The sequence below is a fragment of the Schistocerca serialis genome, chromosome 11 (genome assembly GCF_023864345.2).
Source record: "Schistocerca serialis cubense isolate TAMUIC-IGC-003099 chromosome 11, iqSchSeri2.2, whole genome shotgun sequence".
In the NCBI taxonomy this organism is placed as follows: Eukaryota; Metazoa; Arthropoda; class Insecta; order Orthoptera; family Acrididae; genus Schistocerca; species Schistocerca serialis.
The window spans coordinates 71,608,669-71,626,079 of record NC_064648.1 but is presented as its reverse complement, the minus strand read 5'-3'; the positions used below and the strand labels follow the sequence as shown (position 1 = coordinate 71,626,079).

Sequence of the window (17,411 nt, the reverse complement as noted above, 5' to 3'; positions counted from 1 at the left end):
GAGTCTACAGTAGTTGCAATATTGTGTTCTGTCATTTCGGATTCCTAAGGCGAGCTGTTGCCGACCGATCGATCGATAATGCTTCCCTGTTCACTACTTGTTTCACTGTCTACACCATTATTTGCCACCCGCTCCATTTCCCTATGCACTATTACCAAATTACTACTTTGAATGTCTGTTATTTCATTACACAGTGGTGCTGATAAGCTACGCTCATCGTCACTATTATTTCTCAGTTTACTTTGGAACCTAGTGTTACGTTTTTCACACGCCATTATTGTCACAATATTTCACACGATAACACAGAAAAGCACAATCTGAAGAGCAAAAGTAAGAGAACACATTAACATAACACTGAAAATAATATCTAGTTAATTGCAGCGGCGAAATACTTGGTGCAAATCTATATGCATGCCACAACTGTTTTACTTACAACAATGAAAGACTGCAACTACAAAGGAGATTTTCTCTACAATTACGCGCTAGCAATAAACAAAAGCTGCACTAATTACACAAACTACAAGAAAAAATCAGAAGATTCCAGTGAGGTATCTTCGGCTAAGGGTCGACATATGAAACGTCCCCTTAGAATAATTTATACATGACTGTGCTTAAACTGACACACAATATTTTTAGCGCAACGCAATCTGACTTTCAAAAAATCCCTACGAAAGAATGGCCCTGACTAACATTAACCTATACCTTTCACAAATCACTTACCTCACAAAAATCTTCGTTACTGGAACTACTGCAATACAGTGAGCGCCACTACTGCCAGCTAAATAAAAGATTCAAACTACGGAAGGCACTAACTACTGATAGGCATAGTTAGCAAATGAAAGACTGTAATAGAGAACAAACAATGTATTTACCTCAATAGTGTTGAAAAATCATAATATACATAGGAGTTCATGACATCCAGTCTTAAAAATTTCCAAACTCCGCCATTTCTCTCCCCACATCCACCACTGCTGGCGGCTCACCTCCAACTGCCAACGCTACGCGCTGTTCACATCCAGCTGCCCAAAACTACAATGGCGAGTATTCCAACAATGCCAACCAGCCACAGACTGCACACAGCACAGCCAGTGATTTTCTTACAGAGCGCTATGTGGCGTCACCAATAAGAAAACCTAAACGGCCTACTTACACATTTTCTAATAAAAGATTCAATTGAACATCTCATGACTTTATTGCGATTATACAACAGTGGTGGCAAAATTTTTAACATAAAAATTATCGCAGGCCTCAGACGGGATTTTATGTCCTATATATCAAACAAAGATAGATATAAGGAGCTAACGGAAAAGAAACCTTGGCAAACAGAAAAAACACTGCAACTGATCGGTAAATGTAGAAGGTGCAAAAACGTTCAGAGGAACACAGGAGTACAGTAGTATAAGTCACTTGGGGATGAAGTAACTAGGGGTAGATGTGAAACCAAAGCGAAATGGCTCTTGGAAAAATGTGGAGAGAAAGAATAACACATGGGCGTCTGAAAGATTTATTCATTGTACACATTACTCAAAAGAACATTTGACGTAATCTTTAAGAGTGCATCGGGAATTCCACTGTCAAATGCAGAGGAGAGTGTAGGTAGGTGTACAGAGTAAACTGAAGACATCTACGAGGGGAAAGACCCGTCTGATGACTTGACAGAAGAAGAAATGAGAATCACAGTGGAAGACACTGGAGATCCCACGTAAGAGTCAGAGCTTAACACAGCTTTGGAAGGCAGAAGCGATAGGTAACATACCTTTGGAGTTTCCGAAATCATTGGCGAAAGTGTCAACCAAGAACTACTAAAGTTGGCGCCTAGAATATACGAGAATGGCGCTATACCATTAGAACAACGCTGAACATATAAGCAGATACTTGCGAGGCCTATCACACAATGAGCTTAACACCTCATGTCGACAGGAATAATATATACAGAGGAATGGAAAAGATAATAGAGGATATGATAGATGATCATTTTGACTGTCAGAAGGTTCAAATGGTTCAAATGGCTCTGAGCACTATGGGAGTCAACATCTTAGGTCATAAGTCCCCTAGAACTTAGAACTACTTAAACCTAACTAACCTAAGGACATCACACACAGCCATGCCGGAGGCAGGATTCGAACCTGCGACCGTAGCAGTCCCGCGGTTCCGGACTGCAGCGCCAGAACCGCTCGGCCACCGCGGCCGGCACTGTCAGAAGGCTAATAGCACGCGAGAGCGGCACGTCTGACATTGCAACTGATGCGGGAAGCAAAACTTGGAAAATAAAATGGACACATTCATAGGCCCTGAAAAGGAAAAGCATCCGGAAATGTAAAATTCTGCAAAATGTTCGGAATATTGAGAAAAATAAGAGTAAGTTGCAAAGAAAGACGGGTAATACGTATAAGTACCGAGAGGGAACAATAAGGTTGCATGACCAAGAACAAAATGCTGTCCCATATTTGGTATGTTCCATTCTTCACCGATTCTGCTGAGAACCTCATCATTTCTTTTCTTATCAGTCCATCTAATTTTCGACATTCTTCTCTAGCACCACATATCAAACGCTTCAGTTCTCTTCTGTCCCAGTTTTCCCACTGTCCATGATTCACTTTCATAGAATACTGTGCTACAAACTTACACTATGAGTTACTCGTATTCCAACTAGAACCGACATTTAACTGGATAGATAAAAAAAAACTACTCACCAAGCGGCAGCACAGCACACACGTAAAAGACTGTTGTGATTGACAAGCTTTCTGGCCAGTGGCTCCTTCTCTAGGTAGGAGGGTTGAAAGGGAAGGAAGAAGGGTGAAGGAAAAGGATTGGAGAGGTCTAGGAAAAAGGGTAGATTTAGGGAAAGTCACCCAGAACTGTGGGTCAGGGGAGACTTACTGTACGAGATAAGAAGGGAAGACTAATTGTTGGGGACTGCATCGGACGAGATTTGAAAACCTAAGATGGTTCAAATGGCTCTGAGCACTATGGGACTTAACATCTGCGGTCACCAGTCCCCTAGAACTTAGAACTACTCAAACCTAACTAACCCAAGGACAGCACACAACACCCAGTCATCACGAGGCAGAGAAAATCCCTGACCATGCCGGGAATCGATCCCGGGAACCCGGGCGCGGGAAGCGAGAACGCTAACGCACGACCACGAGCTGCGCACTGAAAACCTAAGAGCTTAAAGGTGGAACACGAGGTGATATGTACGACAGAGATTACTGCTAAGACATTTATCACAAGTTATAAAGAGTGAGAAACTAAGTGCATTGTACATAACAGAGGTGGGATGGGGCGGTGAAAAATAGATGGGAAAGACAATGAAAGATGCAGGAAACTGTAACGGAGTGAAGCAAAGAGTAGTTACAGTGATAAAACGCTGGGTGGCGAGAACCAAGGACATGTTGTAGAGGTAGTTCACACGTACGGAGTTCTGAGAAACTGGTGTCTGGGGGAAGAATCCAGATGGTGAAACAGGCACCGAGGTCACGAATGTCATGCTGTAGAGCACGCTCTGCCACAGGATATTGTGAGTTGGCAGTGTATACCCTCACCCTATACCCATTCATCCTAACTGACAATCTGATGGTAGTCATGCCTATGTAGAAGGCTGAACAGTGTTATAATAGATGGGATATGACTTGTGTCGTTTCGCAGCTGGCTCTCCCTTTGATAGAATATGTTTTGCCAGTTACAGGGCTATTATAGGTGGTGATAGGAGGACACACTCTTATTAACTTGTGATCACTGTTTTAGCAGTAATCTCTGTCTTGCATGTTACGCTGTGTTCCACCTTTAAGCTTTCAGGTTTCCAAATCCCGTCCGATGCAGTCCCAAACAACCAGTCTTTCCTTCTCATCTTGTACGGCAAGACTTCCTGACCCGCTGTTCTGGGTGACTTTCCGAAAATCTCCCCCTTTTCCTAGACCTCTTCAGTCCTTTTCCTTCACCCATCTTCTTTTCCCTTCAACCCTTCTGCCTGAAGGAGGAGCCACCGGTTCCGAAAGCTTGCCAATCACAAGTCTTTCATGTGTGTTCTTCCGCTGCTTCGTGAGTAGATTCTTTTATCTATCCTATTAAATAATTTTATCAATAATTGTTTGTTTTCGTTGCTACAAAACTCACATTTGATGTTAGTTGACTTCGTTTGGCCAGGAACATTCTCTTTGAATGTTCTTCTCTACTTTTTATGTTCTCTTTAACTTGTCCATTATGAGTTACTTTATTCTCAAGGTAGCAGAATTATTTCAGTTGGTCTAGATCCTCGTCTACAGTTCTGACCTTAAGTTGAACACTGATCCCATTTTTGCTAGACTTCATTAATTTAGTCTTTCTTCGGGTTAGACTTAATTCATAGAGTGTACCCATTAGATTGTTCTCTTTAACTTGTCCATTATGAGTTACTTTATTCTCAAGGTAGCAGAATTATTTCAGTTGGTCTAGATCCTCGTCTACAGTTCTGACCTTAAGTTGAACACTGATCCCATTTCTGCTAGACTTCATTAATTTAGTCTTTCTTCGGGTTAGACTTAATTCATAGAGTGTACCCATTAGATTGTTCATTCTATTCAACACCTCCTAAAATTACCTCTCCCTTCCACTGAGAACAGCAATGACATCAGCTATTCCTGTCATTGATATCCTTTCAGCACGAATTTTAATTCCATTTCTGAACCTCTCATTCCTTCTTCGATGTACAGATTGAATGGTAGGGGCGATTACATGTATGTCTTTCACCTTTCCTAATTTTAGCTGTTATTGGTCCTCCTATTTTATCCTCTTGTTTGATGTACATATTGCACGTAACCCTTCTTTTGCAAGAGGTTACTCCCATTTTCCTGAGAGTTTCGGAAATCCTGCATCATTTTAAATTATCGTATGATTTTTGACTACAAAGCCTACGGACGTTTCTCGCTTTGTCCTTAAGTCTCACTTTAATCATCAATCGCCAACCCAGAAGTCCTTCTCTGATGCCTTTACCTTTCCTAAAACCAAACTGATCGTAATCTAGCACTTCCTCAATCTTCTTTTTCCTCTTATACACATATTCTTGTCAGCAACTTGAGTGTGAGAGCTCTTTAGGTAATTGTGCGGATGTCCTCGCACTTATGTGCCCTTGCAACATACAGAACTATGTGAATGATATTTTCCAGAGATACTGATTGTTTAACGCGAGAACCAAGTTGAATAATAATTTGGCTTCCAAATTTCTCAAGAATTTTCGAAATTCCGAAGAACTGTTCCATATGCCTTCCACATGATTTGATCGCGAGTCTTCCTAACCCCCGTTTGTTTCTGTGGCTGGAAAGGTAGGCATCTCGACGACCGCTGCTTCCCGTGACGTCACACGAGGCCACCTGAGGACAGAGCAGCGTCGACCTGACCGCCACAGGCAAAAGCGACTCCCGCCGCTGAACACCACAGAACGCCCTACACTATGCTGCTTGTGGTGTGGTGTCAGTGGTAGCCACAGATCTCAACCCAGGTTACATCGGTCTGTCTGTGATGGCTGGTGAACTTCTCAGCACTCGGTTGTCTCCACCCGAACCCGCTGCTATACATTCTGCAGTCGTTGCCCTACAGCCAGATGCCAGTGTAATGTGTCGGTTCGATGCTCTCAAGTCCCTCATGCCGATGATTCGTTTTTCTTACAAACTCGTAAAGATGCACGTTCCTTGGACTTTCTCTTTTGCGATTTGCCGCTGAGTAATTCCAATAGCATTAGGAACGCAATAAACATCGTATACACACATCATTCTCCATCTTTAGCAATGTCTTTTCTGTACTGAAAATAAGCTCGCATAAGGACGAAATGCGAAAATAATGCAGTATTTTTCTTAAAGACGTCGTATCTGCCACTAACTGTAACATTATTTGTTTTCACGACTACATTTTCAATCCCATGCACTTTGTACAGGTATACAGCAATAACCGAAAAGTGAAGGGCAGATGGCATGTATAGAACGCCACTATCATCCTATACATGAGGCAGTTATATTACAACAAATGCTAAAAACAGCACATCACTTACATTGGGCCACTGGAGGTGTAAAAATTTACGAATCTTCTGACGTGTGTATATCTCACTGTTGTCTCTGTATGTTGAGTCTCCTAACTCCGAGTGTACATCAACTTTAGATGAGCGTAAGGGTCATAGTAGTGGCATAAGGTAAATTTATTGTTACTGATGTTAACTTCACTATCATGAATCCCCTCAAATCACTCTTCATGTTGTTCATATGACAACTGAGGCGGTTGGTGGGGAACATATTCACAAGTCGTTTCTTCTTTGTTCTTAGCAGTGATTATACATCCCACAGTAAACGTTTTATATCAGAGTATCTTAACATTGTGTTTACATTCGTTAACAGAATTTGCCATTCTGTTTACAATACAATCATTTGATGTAAAGAAATAAGATAAGACACTTCTGTATTATGATGGAGCGTAATAGTACATATCGCATCCATCGTCAAAGGCTTACAGTAGCTTGGCTACTCATGACACCATGGCAGTAATAACCATATATATATATATATATATATATATATATATATATATATATATATATATATAATTTTACATATGTATTCTTTGTACCATATTAACATCACAAAGGCATAAATCGCCTTCACAACAACTTTCGTACATGAATTGATCCACTGGACAACTAAAAAGAAAAAGGAGTACAAAAATGAGATAAAAACATGTGATGGGATACTTGTCACAAATTAAAGAACATTATGTGTATCAGCATGTAATTGCAAAATGTACTGTTCATATGTAAGGTACTGTACCAGTACAAATGTAGTCATACATTTCCATGGTCCTTAGAACATTTAGGCCGAGAATGGCTTTTTCAGTTACACTTGCAAAACACCTTATTCATTTTTTTTACTGAATTATTAAAATACATTACCTATGTTAAAACAAATACACCCTAATTATAAAAACGTGTATGAGTGGACATAATTCTTCCTCATTTCCATACATATCATACAACTCACGGGAAACGTCGTAAAGACTACTCATATTATAAAACCAGCATAATCACGATCCTGTGCAAATCGTTATGTCCTATGCTTGTCAGTAAGTCAAGGTGAAATAGCCAAACTATACATCCTCATTAATGTTACTTTCTACTATTAGCACATAAAACTGACTCGAATTTATCTCAAGATCTCTTATTTCTTAAATCTGTCTTATTGTTGGGCAAGTTGTGTGGGTGATTTTTGAAATAGTTGTATATTTCCACTTCTTCAGGTATTTTGATACTTCCACCCTTAGGTTAATTTTTATTACTGGATCTACGTTAGGTGGTGGTACTCCTCTCTCTTTGCTTGATGTGCTCTTTAAATTTGTCGCTGGAATATGAGCTTTGTAACGTCCGGTCTAGGTGTCCACACTGTAACTCATATGATTACTGACATTGTATATTGATCTAGTTTCAAAAGGTAAATGCTTACCTGCATACACTTTGTGGGGGCAGAAAGTGAAAGCTGTGCTTCCTTCAGAAGTCTGATCCACTGGCTTGTTTACCAGTCCGTCGTCTCCCGTCTTGTGCAGAGCTGCAGGCCCAGGCGGCTGTTTTCCGGGAACGACTCTCCAGCTACTGGCGGGACTTGGCGCAGCTGCTCTCACTCGGTGCGACGCACGCCTCGCAGCTGTTGGTTCCCCTCGCATTCGAAAGTATGGTAAGTGGAGTTTTTTCCTCCTCTTATAAACTGTATTATATGTACAGGGGGTGAGAAAATGACACACACCACGTGGTCAGTTCTTGGAGAGTGTTTCCCAGTTAACCTTCTTCACACTGTAGCTATCTTTGGCTCTCCAGTTCTAATACTAACCATCTGGAAGAATTCTGAACCAACCTCTACTTCTGTGAGCCTTTTGGGGCCATGATACAGGGAGACTAAGCTCGGAATGGTTAGAGATCGAAGAAAATCGTCTGTATCTTTCTTTTCTCGTATTTGCTAGCTACTTCTTTAACAGATTCAGATAACTTTGTATACAGTCCTGCTTTACAAGCTGTTGCATGTTAGCTTCATATTTAGTGGAGAGTGGTCTAGAGTCTCAGTGTGGCATTTCAAGTCTCCATCAGCATCTTCTCTTCCTAAGAATCTCTACTCCATATGGAAGGCCTATAAAAATACTTACGCTCAACATGGAGGTTCGTCAACTTCAAGTCTCGTAATGAACCTGTATACATACCACATAATTCATACATTTCGACACAACTGTTCAACGTCTTCCCACGTTAATATTCACGTGACCATTTCCCAGGACTCCATGACAAGACGATAGCGCAGCTGACACTTGTGGCTCGACGCCATTGGTGGCCCCCTGTGCTCACCACTGCCAGCCAGCACTGTCCGTGTGACACGGCAATGCCCCAGCCGCCGCAGCCACAGAGGACGCGCGTCAATAACGAAAACATGCAGATGGGGTCCACCAGTTAGCGCGTGTTGCGTCTGCGAGTGGCTTTGTTAAAGGCACTGTGCTACTACAGTCACAAGCGGAATATCTAGTTAATGCGTCAAGGCCAAAGAAAACCTGTCAGACTAACCTGAAACCGGATGCTGCTTTCTGAGAGCATTCATCTCAGTCGTTAGCCTTTCTGCACGTGTCTCGTGGCCTAACTCGAACCATTATCGAGTCTGAATTCTCTGTCTATGATTTATGAACACTACCACCCGTGATTTTCGCACTACCGAGAATAAAAGTTATGTGGTCTTAACACATACACTGGACTCGCATTCGGGAGGACGACGGTTCAATCCCGTGTCCGACCATTCTGATTTAGGGCACGGCCGACCTCCTTCCCCATCCTTCCCTAATCCGATGAGACCGATGACCTCGCTGTCTGGTCTCCTTCCCCAAACAACTCAACACATAGAATGGCTACTGTGCATTATGACTGTTTGGATTCTGACAGTAGTATACATGGAAAGTAAAAGGACGCAGTATGATCTGTGTCTTTGTGTAACTTTTTGTGGCGTGTGTAGCAACGTGGCAGTCCCTAAAGTGTCGTGTGAGCCTCATTTTGGATCCTTTGAGAAGAGAATTAGGCGATACCTGTTTTAGTGACCTGAGAAGGTTCTGGGTAGATTAAATCTTTTTCCTATAAATATTACGGATGTTTGCTGGATGGTAATTTCAACGATTGATAGCAGCGGGTTCCGTATTTAAGAATGGTTTCTGCCGACATCGTATCATGTCCTGTCATTGAATCTTGTTTTCGTTACCATCATCCAAGCATTTCACTGCAGCAAAGGCAATTTACCTGATACGTATCCAATATTTTGTAGAGTTAGTACCTCACAGCTTGCGAGAATGTTTAAAGGACGACTTCTTTATTGCATTTGTGGTGCCGCTACGCTTAGTTGATCAACACTGCACCTGCTTAGGAAAAGTGTAATTGCGAAAAGTTATTCCATGAAACCAATGATGTACAGATAGTTTCGATTTAAAGACACACTTTGCTTTCTGAATGAAACTTAAGTCTTCAGACAGCTGCAGCAGTCTTGAGGTATTCGTATTCGAGATAATTCCTCTCGTGGTTCTTCACTACAGCACTGCAGAGTAGTACGGCAAAGCGTGCTGTGGCCCACGTAACGACGCAGCTTACGATTTTGACCCTGTGCCCCTGGTAACTGGGCTCTCACATAATACTGTGTACAAATATGTATTTATGTATGTTCAGAATAGTTCAAATGGCTCTGAGCACTATGGGACTTAACTTATCAGGTCATCAGTCCCCTAGAACTTAGAACTACTTAAACCTAACTAACTTAAGGACATCACACACATCCATGCCAGAGGCAGGATTCGAACCTGCGACCGTAGCAGTCTCGCGGTTCCAGACTGAAGCGTTTAGAACCGCTCGGCCACACCGGCCGGCATAGATTAGGTCTAGATGGCAGAAAGCGCAGTGGCGCCATGGCAAGGACGACGGATTCAACGTATTGGAAGGGGCCGATTCAAAAGTATGCACCACCTTCCAATTCACTGCTCCTGCACAACGAGGGAAATTCTGAATTTTATTTTTCGTTTTCTATACTGCTTATCGACGTACGGGTAAGAGTCGACTGCAGCCAAGTGTCACCACTACAGTGATTTTGGGTTTGTCCGTGCGCTGCACCCCCTACGGTGTGGACTCGGCCCGTGTCCCCCGCTGGCCTCCCTCGCCCTGTGTTGTTGTGACGCCCACAGCCGGGCTGGCGGAAGCACGAAGCGGCTCAGACCGTAAACGGGATGTTAGCTGCCCGCTGACCGCTAACCGCATGCTGTCACTGCGAGACGTGACGCACGTCCCACACACACACACACACACACACACACACACACACACACACGTAAAAGCGTGCAGTATTCCTGGCGCACATCCGCAAAGCTCGACTTACGCAAATACGAACTGGAGGCGATAAATCGCGATCCCGTCTAGAACCGGTCGGCCATGTATGTATGTATGTATGTAAAATTAAAAAATATTGTATTCGAAAAGGATTTCTTTTTTCTCTGGCACCTGCCATCAATATAAAACTGATAAAGGAGGTATTTCATTCAAAAAATATGAAAAAGAAGAACACCTGTATTGTGAAAACAACTGAAAGCTTTTAATTTCCATTTTTTCTCGTATTTCTCATATACGTAACTGTTTTGTTATTTCGCAATTGATTCATTACAATATACACATTCTTTTGTGTATAAGGTAATTTTTTAATTTCCAATGTCTATTAAACACTTATTAGTTACTCAGAGAGAGAGAGATGTTTTCAGTGTGTACATACTTAGAACAGCAACAGCAATGGCAGCTCAAAAACAATACACACACACACACACACACACACACACACACACACACACACACACATACACATGGACGCACGCAGTGTGCAATGAAACATTCATAATCTCAAATATGCAGTCATAACTGTGACAAACAGTTCATCAAATTATTCCACACACACCCAGTCAAGTGGAACAGCTTTTTATCTTTTTACTAACAAATAAACCCACCCAGACACATCAGTAAATAGTCTGGGTGCAGCAGATTTCCACACCTATGCCCCTCGATGAACCACTTGTGATCGTGATAGGACACCCCTGCTTCCAGCTGGAATTCCTGTATATACCTCAGTATAACCTCAATCGAAAGGTCTCCTGATAAGCATTTGTGGTGCAGCGCCAATGCCCTAGAAGAGGCACCTGCTGAAGTCCCTGAACGTGAAAGTCTTTCAGGCTGTGCAAATCACCGTGTCTGTCATGCAGACTTGTGGGATAGTCCAGCTCTACCTCTAGGACATATCCCTTAACAGCATAGTGGCCAAATATTTTATCTCTTTCCTCAGTCTGGTGATTTCCCCTTTGGACATCCATCAGAACCCTCCAAATGGTAGACGTTGTTGCATGGTTTGCCTGTAGAGACAGTTTACACCCAGGAAAAGGATGATACTGAAATCGTCAGACAACCTGTACTCGTCCTCGATCATTTGCAGGTTATTTGCCTTGGCATACCTATGCACACGTTGGCAAAGTTACTCGTGAATCGCATGTTCCAGGAAGACAAGCATGACAATGTTGGTCAAGAATCCGATGCTGGCTTGTGTCTTTCTTAACATGGCATCCCACGAAATCTCAGCCATATGCTACAGAACTTCTCGAAGATGTTGCCGGTCAGATGTACATTCGTGTTCATCATTTTACATGTTCTGATAAATCAGAGATGCCGAAGTCCTGCTGTTCATTCACCAATTGCCCGTTCTTTCCATTCACTATCGAAATGCCTCTTAGTTTACTAGAGAATCCAGATATTCGTATGGGAAGACCCCTTCTCCGTCACAAGTTGAAACTCTGGAAACTCAACATCATCGAGATAAGTGGCTCCCTTTGCTGAGAATATCTTCAGGACGCGTTGGTTCAGCAAATTTCTAAAGAGACGTGAGCATGAAACGTTGTGAATCCAGGAAGTGGTGTGATCCTCTTTGAAGCGGCATGTATTTGTCAACGGTGTCAGCAGTGACACTGATCTTATCATCCTATAACCCAGACTCGTCAAAGTGCTGAACTAGAAAGTGAGCATCATGCTCACTTAAATTGTGTAAAAGATGGCTGTGTGCTGTGGCAGTTGGTACTTAAAGTTACATGGGTTGTCAGCTTTACTCTGGTACTTCCCCGTTACGTGGCAACAGTGTCTACAGGGAGCTTCCTCACCTCTGTCCAGTCACAGTCCCCAGGTATAACGATCAGCTGCCTGCTTGTACAATGCATCATTCTCCTTCACATTGGTCATGAGGACATTTTCACTATAAATGTTATAAACACCCCATACAAGACTTTCAAGCTCAGTGAGCAACCATCTTGCAGTATTCCCTTGACATAAGATTTTAATTTTAGTGCACAGGACTTGATGGGTAGCCACATGTCACAATCATCATTTGTGGCAGTGATATGGGAGGCAGAGGCACCACGTTCACACTGTACCACAGGAGCTAGGAGGCGCTCTAAATCGACGTAAACGACGAAGGGACAGAAGTGTTGGTGAGAGGCATTCTTAAACTTCGAGAACCGTTTATCCTTGATAAGCATTTCCACACCTACTGTTTCCTGGCTCTAGCAGTCAATCAGGTGTCTTTCAAGATACCTGCTCTTGGTAAACAACTTGAGACATCTACAGCAAAAATATCTTGCTCCTTTTTTGTTTTCATTTCAGAGGAACGTAGGTGGGACATGCATTTTGTCCAAACGTTGTGTTGCTTATCGTCTTCAGAGATTAGCAGCAGGTCTACACTTTTTGGATGTTTCTCGGCTAATATGGACAAGAAGAGGGGACCACCTAATTTACGCTCGACTTCTTTGTCGATGTGCCACACAGCGTGTTAATGTTTGTCTTCTTCTTATGGCTTTCCTACATTCGGCCATAAACGAGAAATTAGAACGTCAGTGGACATCTGGAATTTTTGTGTATCTGTATGCCCTGTATTTTTTGGTTAATTTCTATCACTAGTGAGAAGCAACCATGGAAATCAATTTAAATTCCTCTCGTTATGATTCTGGGCATTAGGACATGCTTTTTGTTAGCAGTATATACTTTTGAAGAGAGATGTAACTGGACCCCAGAATAAGTTGATCAAAACCTTATGAACATAAATCAAGGCAGGGTATACAGCTGAGTGTCTTACAGGACCCCCTTTCCTGCACCTCAGAAAAGTGACTCAGTATGACCACTCTGGTATCGACTCACCCCATGATGTCACGACAGCTCTCCCCCTAACTTGGACAATGCTCTTCCCCTCAACAACACGTCGAACTCCTAATAACTCTGCACACAAGAAGGAGAAACAGACGCAGTTGATAAGTATCTACGGCAGGAGAAATAAAAATCCATATTCGTATAATAATAATAATAAATTCTGAGTACTTACAAGTAAAACTGTTGTTGTGTTCATTACTGGAATACACTTCCAGCAACTCATCATCAGTGGGCATGTTTGTCATTAAGGGCATATCCAGCATGGGTACTAGAGGAGGTGTATGACGTCAGTAGGGGAATGTGTCTGAAAGAATACGGACAAACCCAAACGAAAACACAGGTGCAAAAGAACTAGTAGCTGGTGGTCGTGTCAAAACACCGCAATTCGCATTGAGAACATCTACAGAGTAGAGCATCTCAAAAATAACAAACAAAAAATTTAATACTGTAGAATAAGCGATATCTGCCTCTGAACAATCGAAGTCGTTCCCCAGAGATCATCATCATCGTCATCATCATTATCACCTGCTGGGTTCAGATCCCACAGCGACTAACGCCTGCTCACAGCTAGAAAAGAAGAAGTAGAACACATAAGAATCACACTACTAGCCATTAAAATTGCTACACCAAGAAGAAATGGAGATGATAAACGGGTATTCATTGGACAAATATTTTATTCTAGAACTAGAGTGACAGTGACATTCTAGACAGTGATTACATTTTCATGGAATTTCGGTGCATAGATCCTGAGAAATCAGCACCCAGAACAACCACCTCTGGCCGTAATAACGGCCTTGATACGTCTGGGCATTGAGTCAAACAGAGCTTTGATGGCGTGTACAGGAACAGCTGCCCATGTAGCCTCAACACGATACCGCAGTTCATCAAGAGTAGTGACTGACGTATTGTGACGCGCCACTTGGTCGGCCACCATTGACCAGACGTTTTCAATTGGTGAGAGATCTGGAGAATGTGCTGGCCAGGGCAGCAGTCGGACATTTTCTGTATCCAGAAAGGCCCGTACAGGACCTGCAACATGCGGTCGTACATTATCCTGCTGAAATGTAGGATTTCGCAGAGAGAGGGTAGAGCCATGGGTCGTAAGACATCTGCAATGTAACGTCCACTGTTCAAAGTGCCGTCATTACGAACAAGAGGTGACAGACGTGTAACCAATGGCACCCCTTACCACCACGCTGGGTGATTCGCCAGTATGGCGATGACGAATACACGCTTCCAATGTGCGTTTACCGCGATGTCGCCAAACACCGATGCGACCATCATGATGCTGTAAACAGAACCTGGATTCATCCGAAAATATGACGTTTTGCCATTCGTGCACCCAGGTTCGTCGTTAAGTACACCATAGCAGGCGCTCCTGTCTGTGATGCAGCGTCAAGGGTAACCGCAGCCACATTCTCCAAGCTGATAGTCCATGCTGCTGCAAGAGTCGTCGAACTGTTCGTGCAGATGATTGTTGTCTTGCAAATGTCCCCATCTGTAGACTCAGGGATCGAGATGTGACTGCACGATCCATTACAGCTACGCGGATAAGATGCCTGTCATCTCGACTGCTAGTGATACGGGGCACTTGGGATCCAGGACGGCGTTCCGTAGTACCTTCCTGAACCCACCGTTTCAATAGTCTGCTAACAGTCATTGGATCTCGACCAAAGCGAGCAGCAATGTCGCGATTCGATAAACCGCAATCGCGATAGGCTACAATCCGACCTTTATCAAAGTCGGAGACGTGATGGTACGCATTTCTCCTCCTTACACGAGGCATCATATCAACGTTTCACCAGGCAACGCCGGTCAACTGCTGTTTGTGTATGAGAAATCGGTTGGAAACTTTCCTCATGTCAGCACGTTGTAGGTGTCGCCACCGGCACCAACATTCTGTGAATGCTCTGAAAAGCTAATCATTTGCATATCACAGCATCTTCTTCCTGTCGGTGTAATTTCGCGTCTGTAGCACGTCATCTTCGTGGTGTAGCAATTTTAATGGCCAGTAGTGTATAAACAAAAACAGTATAGAAAATATGTATACTTGCTTTCATCCTCTGCCAAACTGACCTTGCTGAATGACACCACACCGTCGTCGGTAAACAGTGACAACAGTGCGGCGTCATCATTGTTATCCAACGTGCGTGGCCATGACTGCAGTCACCATCGTCGTCACGGATACCGCACGAGCGCTTGACTCCGATATCAGGGCTGGCTGGCAGTCGGAGAGAGAGAAAGACTCGGGTCGCCCCCCGCAGGGCTGTTTACAAACCCCTTCAGCCACGCAGCGTGCGCTGATCAGCAATTCAAGTCGCAGTCCATCACGCTTCTTCTCTCCCCACTAACATTACTTACACATAGCGCATTGCGACAGTGCCCAGCGTGTTGGTACACATTTACACATGCCTCTCTCAACTTGCAACTGCTCTCATTACTTACCAAGCGTGGACGCAAGGCAGAACAAACGGGTTTATTTCTCGTAAGAAAAGAACTTCCACATATTAAACGAGTGGGATTGTGCTGTGACAGAAATGCACGAAAGGGATTATGCTGGCTGCAAGTAGCTGCTGATCGGTTACGTTTTGAGTGACACATTGCAGAAACTTGGGAAATCGTCTCGACAGTTCTCAAAAAAGAGTGTAGATGTCACCTGGTAAATAAACATAGCTGACAAAAGAACTGTAAAAAATGAGCTCGGGAGTATTAAAATAGGTACAAAAATTTTATTAAGAAAATAATATTTGCGCATATCTGCAACACAAGTAAATCCGTTTTTCTCTCCACCACCGTACACTTGCCTAAGGTGTCTGACTGACATACAGTTGAATGATTTCATATTCAGGATGACAGTGTTCTTGAAAATTTCCCACATTCATACCACCACCTCACGACCTTTGACTGCATGACGCTCTCTCTGTGATCACAGTTTCGGAGTGATGTCAGCATATCCTCACAGATCATTCCTGTATCGTGGCGGCTACTGCGATAGTGGAATCGAGTCAATGACGCTACTGTCTTCCAAGACATGTCACACTTTATTGTTCTGAGCAGCTGGGCAGAAGTGACAACTGTGTAGGAACTTGACGAAACACAGACTGAGTCGATGCGTGTGACAACAGCTACATCTTTAATCATTTTTAAACATGAAGCGGCCGCACTCGTCGTGGAGGCCTCGCCCGTGAGCAACAATGTTGTACCAGGAGACAGGCAGCTGGGACCCTGGCAAGCAGGTCTTCAGCTGTATCTACAGGTGTTTCGTACACCTACATCTTGGCATAACCTCAGAGAATGAAGTCGAGGGTTGTAAGATCCAACGCTCGCAATGGCCATCAGAGATGACCCCCCCCTTTCCAGTCCTACAATGAGTGTGAGTATTCTTCAGGTGCTTGCAAACATTAATACTAAAGTGGAATGGTCTTGGATAATGCCCTAAAATACCTTGACTGAGAATCTTTGCTGTTGGCCTCCGATATGGGTGGCGTGGGTGTTGTCCTCATTCTAGATCTGCCTGTTTGGCTTTTGAAAACAACATCACGGATGAATGAGGCCTCATCCACAAACAATACAAACTGTATGAAGTTGGAAAGTAGAGCGCTGTGAACGATACTGGATTGACACAAGCAGACATAGGGCTCAAAATCCGTTTGTCCCAGTGCTTGCACATTTCAGCTTTGATTACTCATTGTGCACTGTACACAGCAACCTCACCATGAACACGACACAAGCTATCTGATGCAATGGACAGCTGACAGCAGGGTCAGTGGTGTGCTTGCGGCACGGGTTAATGCGCCAATGCGATGCTTGAGTGCTACGAGCCTAGTTGTGTACAGTAGGTCCGTTTGGTGGTCAGGTGTGTACTCTGTTTATCAGCTGCTACTGTTCGAGTGCACAACGGACACCCGAGATCTTTGCAAGAGTGTGAAGAACTGCAGGCATCATTGCAATACATGCATTCATTCAGACTGACAGTCGTTGCTTTGAACAATTGCTATGAGCTACATTGTTGTTAGGTGGTGTATGGTGTGTATGTCCTTAACACAATAAATATGCACTTTCGAGTATTCGTTCCCTATCTCAATATAATCTGTTGTGGAACCACTGTCACCTGTTTCAGTGTGACCCAAAAGGATTGGGGACTCCACGTACACAGAACAAGAGCAGT

The 17,411-nt window shown here is 43.3% G+C and overlaps 1 protein-coding gene across 1 annotated transcript in view; it reads left to right on the top strand.

The window, feature by feature from the left end:
* Window positions 1-17,411, top strand: part of LOC126426455 (uncharacterized) — a 125,014-nt gene that overhangs the window by 85,501 nt on the left and 22,102 nt on the right. The window contains exon 8 of the mRNA XM_050088369.1: window positions 7,558-7,685. Coding sequence (XP_049944326.1) covers window positions 7,558-7,685 — 128 coding nt within the window. The remainder of the gene's footprint in view (window positions 1-7,557; window positions 7,686-17,411) is intronic.